The 12,738-nt window shown below is 43.0% G+C and overlaps 1 protein-coding gene across 1 annotated transcript in view; it reads right to left on the bottom strand.

Moving 5' to 3' along the window:
- Positions 1-12,738, bottom strand: part of LOC117362933 (disintegrin and metalloproteinase domain-containing protein 9-like) — a 570,152-nt gene that overhangs the window by 536,552 nt on the left and 20,862 nt on the right. Inside the window, exon 2 of the mRNA XM_033950023.1 lies at positions 12,363-12,445. Within this exon, the coding sequence (XP_033805914.1) occupies positions 12,363-12,445 (83 nt within the window). The remainder of the gene's footprint in view (positions 1-12,362; positions 12,446-12,738) is intronic.

Below are 12,738 nucleotides of genomic sequence, written 5' to 3'. Positions count from 1 at the left end.
TCTCCTAAGGAAGGTGTTTTGAAATTAGTACATTTGGCTGTTGGTATACTATTGTTAGTGTCATCGGATGCAATTGTGGTTATTTTATGGCTTGGAAGATTTTGTCTAATGGTGGCAATCTTTTGACAAAAGTGATCAGCTAATTCCTGTGCTGTTAAAGTTGATTTTTTGATTAGTTAGTTTGACTTTTGTCTCTGGGTTGATGGATTTTAAATTTTTAAATAGAACTGATGTGTTTTTTGCTTTTTGAATTTTGTTGGTATAGTATGATTTTTTTGCTTGGGTGATTTTGTTTTTATAGAGAGAAGCATTATCTTTGAATTGTTGAAGGTTAAATGAAGATTTAGAGGAGCGCCATTTCCTTTCTGAAGCGCGAAGTTGTGTTTTTAATAAAGATAGTTCTTTGGAATACCAGGGGTTTTTTTGTTTACGGATAGATATAGTTTTTGAGATTAAAGGTGTTTTTGTATTTATAATAGATTTGAGGGAAGAGTTCCAAAATTGAAGTTGTTCTTCAATGGAGTTAAAATTTGGAGAAGGTGTGGATGAACCAAAGAATGGTGAGACGTCAGAAGTTTCCAATTTAGAAAAGTCTCTGAATGAGATCCTTGTAGATTCAGAAGGATAGTTTGAAGGTAAAGGTTCTGCAAGGTGAAGGTTTAGCGATATTAGACTATGGTCAGACCATGGGACTGGGAAAATGTTTGGAACAGAGTGAGAAATAATTTGAGATATAGGTGTTAAGATAATGTCAAGGATATGTTGAGCTGAATGAGTAGGTTCTTGGATAACTGTTTGCAATTCCAATTCTTTGAATAAGTTTAATGTATCTGAGGTGTTTGGATTTTTGGGGTTATCAAAGTGAATGTTGAAGTCTCCTAATATAATCGGGCAGTTAGTGGTTGAACAGTAGTCAAAAAGCAAATTGTGAAAGGAGGTTAATTTAGAGTGGTCTACAGGGGGAGGAATATAAAGTAGAAGAAGGTCAATTTTTTGGGTTAAGTTAATTTTGATATGAAGGTATTCAATTATGGAGTTATTTATGGATTGGTCATGGAGTTTGATTAGGTTTTTGAGGAAGATAATAGCTAAGCCACCACCCTTACGATTATGGCGGTGGTTCCATATATAGTCATAATTAGGGGGACAACAAAAGGAAAGGTAAGGTTCTTCACCTTCGGAGAGCCAGGTTTCAGTAATACAGAGGATGTGTAAGTTGTGTTTAAGAATAGTATCTTTTAGGAGATGATGTTTGCTTTTAAGAGATCTAGAGTTGATCAATCCTAGTTTTAGAGTATGAAAGTAATTAGGAGAAAATGTTTGAATTGGTAAGAATGTTTTTGGTGTTGAATCGTTTGGTTGAGATATAGAGGTAGGTATAGGTAAAAGTGTATTTGGAAAGTTTCTGGAGGGTTTGTAGGTTAAGGGTCTATAACCTAACTGTACTGGGATATTCTTGTGTATAGAAGCTGTAGTTGGATCTTCCATAATGATTATATTTTGGATATGTAAAAAGAGGATAAAAATGCAAGATAATAAGTTAATAGTTCGTGTAGATTTGTGCTTTATTGGGGTTGAAAGATATTTGTCAAAGTGATTAGTGAAGGCGCCCTCGGGAGGCGCACGAAGGAGCGAACTAAGGAGCAGATCCTGCTCCTTTTGCTCGCTCCTTCGGCGTGCGCCGCAGAGAGTCCAGTTATGTAGGGCATGCGCTGACCTGATTGGGGGAGGAGTCCGGCGGGTCGCCGCTTTGCGGCGGCAGAGGATAGAAGAACAAGATTAGCTAAAAAAAGAATAAAAGCAGTAAGTACAAATTAAAACAGATAAAAACTTTAAAACAGTTAGGCAGGTTAAAAGTGCTGCTGTGTGCCCCGATTGCGGTGGTGGCAGCTTAGAGGAGGGCAGGGGAAAAGAAAGAAAGGGGGCAGGCAGAGAGACAGAAGGAAAGAAGGGAAACGGAAAGAAAGAAAGGGGGCATGAAGAGAGAAAAAAAAGAAAGGGAGGCAGGGAGAAAGGGCAGGGAGAGAGGAAGAAAAAGTTGGGGGAGGGAATGAGGTCTGGAGGAGAAGAAGCATACAGGCTGAAAGCATACAGGCTGAAAGAAGGGAAGAAATATTGGATGCACAGTCAGAAGAAGAAAGTGCAACCAGAGAATCATGAAATCACCAGACAACAAAGGTAGGAAAAATGATTTTATTTTCAATTTAGTGATCAAAATGTGTCCGTTTTGAGAATTTATATCTGCTGTCTATATTTTGCACTAAGGCCCCCTTTTACTAAACCACAATAGTGTTTTTTAGCGCAGGGAGCCTTTGAACGTAGAGAACAGCACTGGGCATTCAGCGCAGCTCCCTGCACTAAAAACTGCTATTGTGGTTTAGTAAAAAGGGAGGAGGTATATTTGTCTATTTTTGTATGGTTGTTACTGAGGTGACAGTGCATAGAGTCATCTGTCTTGACCTCTTTGAAAAAACCCCGGTATATAAATGTTAATTAACATTTTCTCTGCGTACAGTGTGCTTTGGATATTTTTAAAATTTTATTGTTGGTAGATCATTTTGACTTGGTTATTTTAAAAGTAGCTCGCAAGCCCAAAAAGTGTGGGCACTCCTGGTTTAGATGGCCTGTGAGAAGCAAGTTGCAGTAATCTAGATGAGCGATGATAAGAATGTGCATAAGAGTTTTGGTAGTGTGCTCAGAAAGGCAAGGTTGAATTTTGGTGATAATACAGAGAAAGAAATGATAGGCTTTAGCAGGCTATTGGATTTCTGCAGAGAAAGAAGAGTCAAAGATTGGAGGTTGTAAGCTGATGAGAAAGGGAGGATTAGAGTGTTATCCACAGAAATAGTGTTATCCACAGAAATAGGAGAAGAGGGTGTAGGCCATGTTTAGTTTTAAATGGTAGTGAGACATCCAGGCAGCAATGTCGCACAGGCAGACTGAGACTTGGGCCTAGAGACTCGGGCTATAGAAATTTCTGGTGTAGAAAGTCTTGATCTTTTGGGTAACCTCCTCAAAGCGATCTCCAAACAGATCATCTCCTATGCACAAGAGCCCAAGAGACCCCTGGAACACTGCTGACTCAGACAGAGTAGGGCGTCACCCTAGAGTATTTAAACCAGCAGTTGAGAGCAGACAGGGAGGCCAGCTAGGGAGAAGGTTCAAACCTTTTTTCCCTAGGGAGTCCCCTGGGCCAAGCAGGAGCAACAAACCCATTCCCATGGAGCTATTAGAAGCTGGACAAGTTGAGGAGCTGCCTGTTTCTGAGGAGGAACAACCCATGGATTGTCAAGAAAATTTTGCAGAATGTGCTCCTGACTTTCCTGAGCCTATGCAGGTGGACCTAATTGCTAGTCACAAAAAGTGAGTGTTTTTGACTGTTTGCCTGTTTGGTCTATTTTGTTTTTGCAAAGCTAAGAGTGTCATTGTGGGGAGAGGTTTTGCTAACACCCAGGGAGGGAATTTTGAAAGCCAGTCCTGAGGCTTTACTTTACAAAACCTGTGACACTCTCCTTTACCCGGCAGTGATAGTTTAGGCTGCCGGAGGCTTTAACTTTGAGCACTGTGGCTTGGAGAACAAGTACCCTGAACTTTATTTTTTGTTGGTGAAACTACCTGCTTGAGAGCAGGCAGTGCTAGCTCTGAGGGGAGCTGAAACCTCAGGTGCAACTGGGACTAAAATTAGTACTGAGAGCAAGTTTGGACTTTATTTTGTGCTGTTTATTTTCTTGCTACTTTTGGCATTTTTGTTTTGCTGCTGTTTTGAAATTCGGACATATTTTGCAGCTGTAATGTTGAACTACTTACCTTCAGGAAGGAATGAGTAAAATTGAATTATTTGCCTATGAACTTCAATTGTGGTGCCTTTGATTTTTGGTTCCTGTCTAAGAACAGTTCAGTCCTGCAGGGTGACTCCATTTCGGGTCACACGCTGGTGTTCTATTTTGGTGTAACCACTTGGAGTGCTGTAGAGCCCTGGTCTGGGCTACAGCGTGGCTACAATAGAAAGGACGGACTACACCTCGCCAAAGAGGGAGCGAGAGTCCTGGCGGAGAACATTAAGAAGGCCATTGAGAAGGCTTTAAACTAAAAATCAGGGGAGAGCCGACAGTCGACAACCGGTCGATGGCCCGGACACCAGGATACCAGGAGGAGGTAAATTCAAGCACAGATCTGGGGCAAGACCATGATGACACGAGAGGCAATGAAAAAGATCAAATGGATACAAAAAAGGATGTGAGGACCACTAAATCCAGTAAATTGGCACGGACAGAACTTAAATGTATGTACACGAATGCCAGAAGCTTAGGAAACAAAATGGGCGAGCTGGAAGAATTAGCAAATAGGAAACAACTGGATATCATAGGAATAACAGAAAAATGGTGGAATGAGGAAAATGAATGGGACACAGCATTGCAAGGATATAAACTATACAGAAGAGATAGGATTGGGCAAAAAAGGGGGAGGTATTGATCTCTATGTCCAGGAAGAAATAGAGTCTGTTAGAAAAGGAGACACAGAAGAAAATGGTAAACTAGAGTTACTCTGGATAATGATTCCGGGACAAAAAGAAGCAGACATACATATCAGCCTCTATTATCGACCCCCGGGTCAGACTGAGGAAATAGACAAAGAAATGATGGAGGAAATTATTCGTAATTGTAAATCAGGAAATGTGTCAATTATGGAAGACTTCAACTATCCAGGGGTAAACTGGAAATTGGGAACATCTAACTGCGGAAGGGAGATAAAATTCTTGGAAATGATAGGAGATTGCTTCCTTGAACAAATGGTAGAAGAACCGACAAGAGGAACTGCAATCCTGGACTTGGTCATAAATGGCATTACTGGAAGGACAGCGGATGTAGAGGTTATGGCTCCGTTAGGGACAAGTGACCACAATATGATCAATTTTACCATTGGCATCGGAATGGGGAAACCAATCAAGACCAAATCCACGGCCTTTAACTTCAAAAAGGGGAATTACGACAGCATGAGAACCAGACTTCCGGTGCAGGTGATCAAGGCCACCAGCGTGCTCGACTTTAAGAATAAATGGAACATCCACGTGGGATCCCTACGAGGGTCGAGTTAAGGAACTAGGTCATTAGCATTCAGACTTAATGGGGTGGGTCAATAGAGTGGGCAGACTTGATGGGCTGTGGCCCTTTTCTGCCGTCATCTTTCTATGTTTCTATGGTTAGAAAACGGCTCAAGAAGGGCAAAGCGGAATACCAAACAGTCGATCAAGCATGGTCTCTACTGAAAAACACCATCACAGAAGCACAGAATCTACACATTCCGAGGATATCCAAAGGAAAGCGAAAAAAGAACAAAAGTGAACCAGCTTGGTTATCCAAAGAGGTGAAGGAGGCAGTGAGGGAGAAGCAAAACTCGTTTAAAAAATGGAAAAGGGAAAAAACAACGGAGGCCTGGAACTGTCACAAAATCGACCAGAAAAAGTGTCACAGAGTGGTAAGAAACGCCAAAAAAGTCTATGAAGAAAAGATAGCACAAGAAACCAAAAACTTCAAGCCCTTTTTTAGATATATAAAAGGAAAGAAACCAGCAAGAGAGACAGTGGGGCCTCTAGACGACCAAGGAATGAAGGGGTCAATTAAAGAGGACAAACAGGTTGCCGATAAGTTAAATTCATTCTTTGCCTCGGTCTTCACAAATGAGGACATTTCATCAGTGCCAGACATAGGGAGGATATTAACCGGAGGCACAGAGGTCAACCTCGCAACAGTAAATGTGACGTTGGACATGATATACGTTCAGATTGACAAACTAAAAAACGACAAATCCCCTGGACCAGACGGAATTCACCCAAGAGTATTAAAGGAACTTAAGGTGGAAATTGGTGAACTATTACAAACCGTAGCTAACATGTCAATTAGAACAGGGCAAATACCAGAAGACTGGAGGACAGCAAATGTCATCCCAATTTTCAAAAAAGGATCAAGAGGTGATCCAGGAAACTACCGACCTCACATCGGTGAGCCTCACATCGGTTCCTGGGAAGATAATTGAAACACTTATTAAAGACAGCATTGTGCAACACTTGGAGGATCACAACCTAATAAGGGCTAGTCAACACGGCTTCAGGAAAGGGAAGTCTTGTTTGACAAATTTACTACAATTCTTTGAGAAAGTGAACAAACATGGTGATCCAGTTGACATAGTTTACTTGGACTCCCAGAAAGCGTTTAACAAGGTCCCACATGCAAGGCTTATAAAGAAATTACTAAGCCACGGAATAGGAGGAGAAGTGCATAGATGGATCGGTAAATGGCTAGAGAACAGAATGCAGAGGGTTAGCATAAAAGGGAAATTCTCGGACTGGGTGAAAATGACTACTGGAGTGCCCCAGGGCTCGGTTCTTGGGCCTATTTTGTTCAATATTTTTATAAACAATCTTGAGGAGGAAACAATATGCAATATAATAAAGTTTGCCGATGATACAAAATTATGTCGGGTGGTTGGCTCTCATAGAGACTGCGAGGAGCTTCAGAAGGATCTGAGACAGCTGGAAACATGGGCGACAAAGTGGCAGATGAATTTTAACATAAATAAATGCTAGGTGATGCATCTAGGAAAAAAGAATAAAGAACACGAGTATAGAATGTTTGGGGTAACATTAGCAAAATGCGAACATGAAAGGGATTTGGGGGTACTGATTGACAGAACCCTGAAGCCATCGGCGCAATGTGCGGCGGCGGCAAAGAGAGCAAACAGGATGTTGGGCATGATTAAGAACGGGATCACGAGTAGATCGGAAGAAGTCATAATGCCACTTTATAGAGCAATGGTCAGACCACACTTAGAATACTGTGTCCAACACTGGTCTCCTTACCTCAAGAAGGACATAACTCTGTTGGAGAAGGTGCAAAGGCGAGCCACGAAACTAGTCAAAGGAATGAAAAATTTGAGCTATGAAGAACGCCTCAGGAAACTGGGACTGTTCACACTCGAGAGGAGAAGACTGAGAGGCGATTTGATAGAGACTTTTAAAATATTAAAAGGATTTGATGAAATAGACCAAGAAGCAGCATTACTAACATTTTCAGATGTGACACGGACAAGAGGTCACAGCCTGAAACTGGGTGGCAGCAGGTTCAGGACGAATGCCAGGAAGTTCTGTTTCTCACAACGAGTGGTGGGCACTTGGAATTCTCTTCCTGTGGATGTTGTGGCGGAGACTACTCTTCGGGGTTTCAAGCACAAGTTGGATATATACCTTCTTGCAAATCATATTGAGGGATACGGTAATTTAAGGTTTTCATAATAGAGAACCTAAATGGGCCGCCGCATGAGCGGATCGCCGGACTTTATGGACCTCGGTCTGATCCGGTGAAGGCATTTCTTATGTTAAAAATTATTTTATTTTCAATTTAGTGATCAAAATGTGTCCGTTTTGAGAATTTATATCTGCTGTCTATATTTTGCACTATGACCCCCTTTTACTAAATCACAATAGTGTTTTTTAGTGCAGGGAGCCTATGAGTATCGAGAGCAGCACAGGGCATTCAGCGCTGCTTCCTGCGCTAAAAACCGCTATCGCGGTTTAGTAAAAGGGGGGGGGGATATATTTGCCTATTTTTGTATAGTTGTTACTGAGGTGACATTGCATATTTTAAAGTTATCTGCCTTGACCTCTGAAAAAAACTAAACTAAACTAAACCTTAGGTTTGTATACCGCGCCATCTCCCCCGAATACAAATGATAATTAACATTTTCTCTGCGTACAGTGTGCTTTGTGTTTTTTAAAATTTTATTGTTGGTAGATCATTTTGACTTGGTCATTTTAAAAGTAGCTCGCAAGTCAAAAAAGGGTGGGCACCCCTGCTGTAGAGGGTTCCACTTTTCTGCTGTTACACCAGCCTCAGAAATTCTTCCAAGTCTTAGTAAAGGTGGAAACCATCGCCGGTTTCTTGAACCAAAGAAGGGTTGCAATAACTACCTCCAAATAGCCTTTATACTCTAGTGATGAGTTCTCAAGAGCCATGCCGTAAGCCCAAAGTGTTCTTGGTCTTCCAGGGCAATCAGACCGTGAGAGAGCAGTGTCAGATGAACTGGGAGCTTGAGGCTTTTGTCTTTCTTCAGACGCACTAGATCCGTACACCAAGGCCAAGCAGGCTGCTTTTCTTCAAATAACCCTGTCTTTCATGGGCCAAGGGGGAAACACATACAGCAATCCTATCTTGGGCCACTATTGTACTAAGGTGTACATGTTTGTGCTTCTGCGTTCTTATCTTCGACTGAAAAACCTCTTGACCTTCTTTTATTGGTCGCTGTTGCCATCAGATTGAATGCTGGGCACCCCCACTGCCGTACAATGCTTTTGAATGCTCTCTGGGACAGAGACCACTCCCCAAGGACCAGGGTCTGAACATTCTCTACTTTCACTATCTGAGAGCACCTTAAGGTGAACTTCTGCCCATCGAAACAGCAAATGGGCTTCTAGCCTCAGGGGATCGCTCTTGGTGCCTCCTGTCTGTTGACATAATCCACCGCCTTGGCATTGTCTGAAAAGACACTGATTGCTTGGCCCTCCAGAGTGTCTTGCCGGCTCCACAGCGCTAGTTGAATGGTTCGCAATGGTTGAATGACCATTTCTTCTGAGAGGGCTACCATATGTTCCCTGGATTGGACATCCATCTTAGTGTTACCCTTCTCCTCCACTGCCAATTCCAGACTTCGTTCCTTTCATCTAGCTGCCCCCTATGCCTGGAATAAATTACCTAAGTTTGTCCATCAAGCCCCTTCCCTTGTTTAAAAGCAGACTGAAAACCCACCTTTTTGATATAGCTTTCAATCCTTAACCTTACTCCTCTCCTCTCCAACTCAGCCTGCTGATTAACAGTTCCCCTTGACTGTAATCCATGACATTCTGTTTGTCTGTCTTGCCTATTCAGATTGAAAGCTCTTTCGAGCAGGGACTGTTTTCTTATTCTTTGTGATTCTGTGCAGCGCTGCGTGAGACATAGCGCTATAGAAATAATTACCATATTTTCACGCATATAACGCACGCGTTATACACGATTTTACAAACCGAGCATAACCATGCGCGTTATATGCGTGAGCGCGTTGTACAATTATTTTTTACATAGTTCCCCCCCGACGTCCGATTCATCCCCCAGCCCTGAAAGCCTGATGCCCCACCCCGAAGGACCGCTCGCACCCCCCCCGACGTCCGATTCATCCCCCAGCGCCCCCCCCCCCCGCACAGAGAAGCAGCCTACCGTTGGTTCCCGATGCCAGTGAGCCCTGCTGCTTCCTCTGCCGGCGGTACCTCCCCTTCTCTGAGCCCTGTGCTGCTTCCTCTGCCGCGGTCCCCCCCTTCTCTAACATCAGAGAAGGGGCAGGACATCAGGAACCAACGGTAGGCTGCTTCTCCGTGCGGGGGGGGGGGCTGGGGGATGAATCGGACGTCGGGGGGGGGGTGCGAGCGGTCCTTCAGGGTGGGGGGGCCAGCGGTCCTTCGGGGTGGGGCATCAGGCTTTCAGGGTTGGGACAGAACTTCAAGGGGGGACAGGATTTCAAGGAGGTTTTAATTCATGGAGCAGCATGCGCGTTATACACGTGTGTGCGCTATATATTAATTTCTTTACATAAATTTCGGTTTGCGCGTTTTACACGGGTGCGCGGTATATTCGTGAAAATACGGTAATAGAGTAGTAGTAGTAAACCAGAGCTGATGAAGTCTATCCAATGCAATTTTCTGAATAAGCGCCTTAAATAACCCCAGAATAGGTCAAAGAACCCAAGGCACCAATTTTTTTGTTGTTGTTGGCTTGTGTTGTCCACCCCAAACACTGTAGTGTCTGCACTACCTGCTCCATTGATATCTCTTCCTCCGCCATGGATGGGGCTCTGATAAGCCAGTCATCCAGAAATGGGTGTACTTGGACCCAAATTTCCTAATTTCCTTAAGTGCACCGCAGCAACCACTATTATCTTGGTGAAAATGTGTAGCACTTTTGTGAGCCCAAAGGGGAGAGCTGAGAACTTAAAATGCTATTCCAACACATGAAACCACAGGAACATTCTTTGAGCCAGGAATGTGGAGATAAGCTTTCGTTAAGTCCAGCGAGGCTAGGAATTCTCTCGGCACCATCAAGGCAATGACTGATCTCACGGTCTCCATTCGGAAACGAGGCACTTTCAGTGCTGCGTTGACTGCCTTTAGAACCAGAATTGGCCACCAGTCCTGAAAGTCTCATTTTGGCATGATGGAATATATAGAATATCTGCCTAAGCCCGATTCACTGTTTAGGATGGGTTCTATGACTCGAAAATCTAAGAGCCATTGTATACTTGTTTGGACCTTTTCTGCTTTCTCTGGCTGGAGAGTCCAGGAATAGCTCTTGCAGAAAGCCAAGACCCACTGATTCAAGCAGACTGGCCTCCCAAACAGCCGACAGCTTTCTTCCTATCTGCGGAGGAACGATTATCATCCTAGCATCATCATTGCTTCTTTGAGGCCATTGCAGGAGCCGGAAGATTGAGGTTATCTGGTGCCTCTGATTCTCTGCCTAAAGTTCTGGTAGGATCTCGGAGAACCCAATGGATAACTGATGAAATCGCCAAAAGCCATGAAAATTACCACGCCTGGACCCCTTAATGATCCTTGGGCGAGTGTCCAGCAGGGTCTTTGGTCAGCAGCCCATCTGTAGTCCTATGACCCTGAAACATGGACACTCCTTGGCCAGCCATATAGCGCCAATCTAGCATGAATCCAGTGAATCAGAACCTGAGGAGTCCATCTGTGGTGAATTCTTGAAAAGGTCGAGAGATATTAAGACAGATAGAAGTTTTTAAAACAAATGTGGAAATCCAAGATGGCTGTTGCAATAGAGGTTTTGGCACTAAAAAACAGCCCATGGAAGCCAAAAGACTGCAAAACTTCAGGGAAGGAGTTTCTAGAGGTAGGAGACCCAAATCTGGCCCAAGAAACCCTCAAAACTGCAATTTTCTGACCCCTCCCCTGAGTTTCCCTATAGCAGGGGTAGGGAACTCCGGTCCTCGAAAGCCGTATTCCAGTCATATTTTCAGGATTTCCCCAATGAATATGCATTGAATGCAGTCATGCAAATAGATCTCATGCATATTCATTGGGGAAATCCTGAAAACCCGACTGGAATATGGCTCTCGAGGACCAGAGTTCCCTACCCCTGAATAGGCTGCAATAGCCAATGCTCACAGGTGCCTGCTGCCAGTGCAATTATGAAGAAGATAAGACTTTCTGCCTTAGGCAAGCAAAGATTCTAGCTACTTACTTTTTCGGGCTGTCAGCCGGACCTTAAGAAGGTGGACTGAGATTCCAACACTCACCAATCTACTTGCTTAACCAGGGGAAGGGAGAAATGCATCTAGCCCCACTCCAACCCTCCTTATAGACCCAGGGCTCATACAGCCTATGCACTTAAGATCCAGAGTCTGGGGCAAACCACACTCCCAGGGGAACGGTCCCTGAGTTTTCTTAATAGGTAAAGCAGGCTGACTAGGTAGGTACGCTTAGAGATGCCTGCTGGCAACAGACTTCTTCATCAAGAGTTTGTATCTTCTCGCAGTTAGAGCTGTCCCAGGAGCACTGGGAACCTAAGCACAAAAGCTTTACAATTTGTGAAGAAAGTACCTGAAAAATAAAAACAATAAATCTGAGCAGATTTTTTTTTAAAAAACAACAAACAACTTCTCAACTTGCTTGCACAAGTGAAAATGGAGGGGCTGCAGCACAGCCCTCTGGGAGAAGAAATGGAGCCATACAAGAAGATGATTGGCATCTTCTGCAAGGAAATTTGTGGTTTCATGGTGACTGCCCATTAGTTCAGGATCACTGCTCCCGTTGCATTGGGATAAACAATTAGAATGAACGGCATTGATCATATTCTTTCCATTGGTAAGACATGGTTAATAGAGATTTTGTGCCCCTTTCACAAAGCCATGATAGCGAGTCTCCGAATGGCAAATGCGGCTTTGTAAAAGGGGCTTTTTATCTGGTAGAGAGGACTTCTATCTACTGAGTCTTAAGATTAGCATTTTAGTTTGAGGTTATGGAGCTTTGGTTTTGTAAGTGAGGGGGGACTGGCACATTTTAAATGGGTTTTATAATGATGTTTTTATTTGTAATGTAGTATTTGCACTTATGTGTACCATGCTGATCGGTCTAGTTATTGGTAATGCATTATGGGGTCCTTTTACTAAGGCGCACTAGCCGTTTTAGCACACGCTAAATGCTAACGCGTCCATTATAGTCTATGGACATGTTAGCGCGTGCTGAAACGGCTAGCGCGCCTTAGTAAAAGGACCCCTATGTAAGCAATAAATGAAATCAAATATACACAGGTAAAAGGTACCTCAATTCCTCTTCCATCCTTTGGTTCTAATTTCTTTGGAATTGTAACTTCATAAAAACTTGTATTTAAAGTCAGAGCATGGCCTAAAGAAATAAAACACAAAACCCTACAATATATATATATTTTTTAAACACACATTTATAAAGTACAGTTGAGTGCAGTCTTAACATTCTACATGCATAAAATTACCCTACCTATTTTATATGCATAAAATTAACTTACCTATGAAGAGAAAAAGGCCTAACAGACATTACCATAGATGAAACAGGTTTTTAGAAAACTGTCCATCCTACTGTATATACAAGTAAAAGTAGATATAGGAGCATAACACAATACTTTTTCCAGCAGCACAAGATGTGTTCCAGGGAATGAGATT

The sequence above is a fragment of the Geotrypetes seraphini genome, chromosome 6 (assembly GCF_902459505.1).
Source record: "Geotrypetes seraphini chromosome 6, aGeoSer1.1, whole genome shotgun sequence".
Lineage (NCBI taxonomy): Eukaryota > Metazoa > Chordata > Amphibia > Gymnophiona > Dermophiidae > Geotrypetes > Geotrypetes seraphini.
The sequence above is the reverse complement of the archived record's forward strand: the minus strand, read 5'-3'. Positions and strand labels throughout refer to the sequence as shown.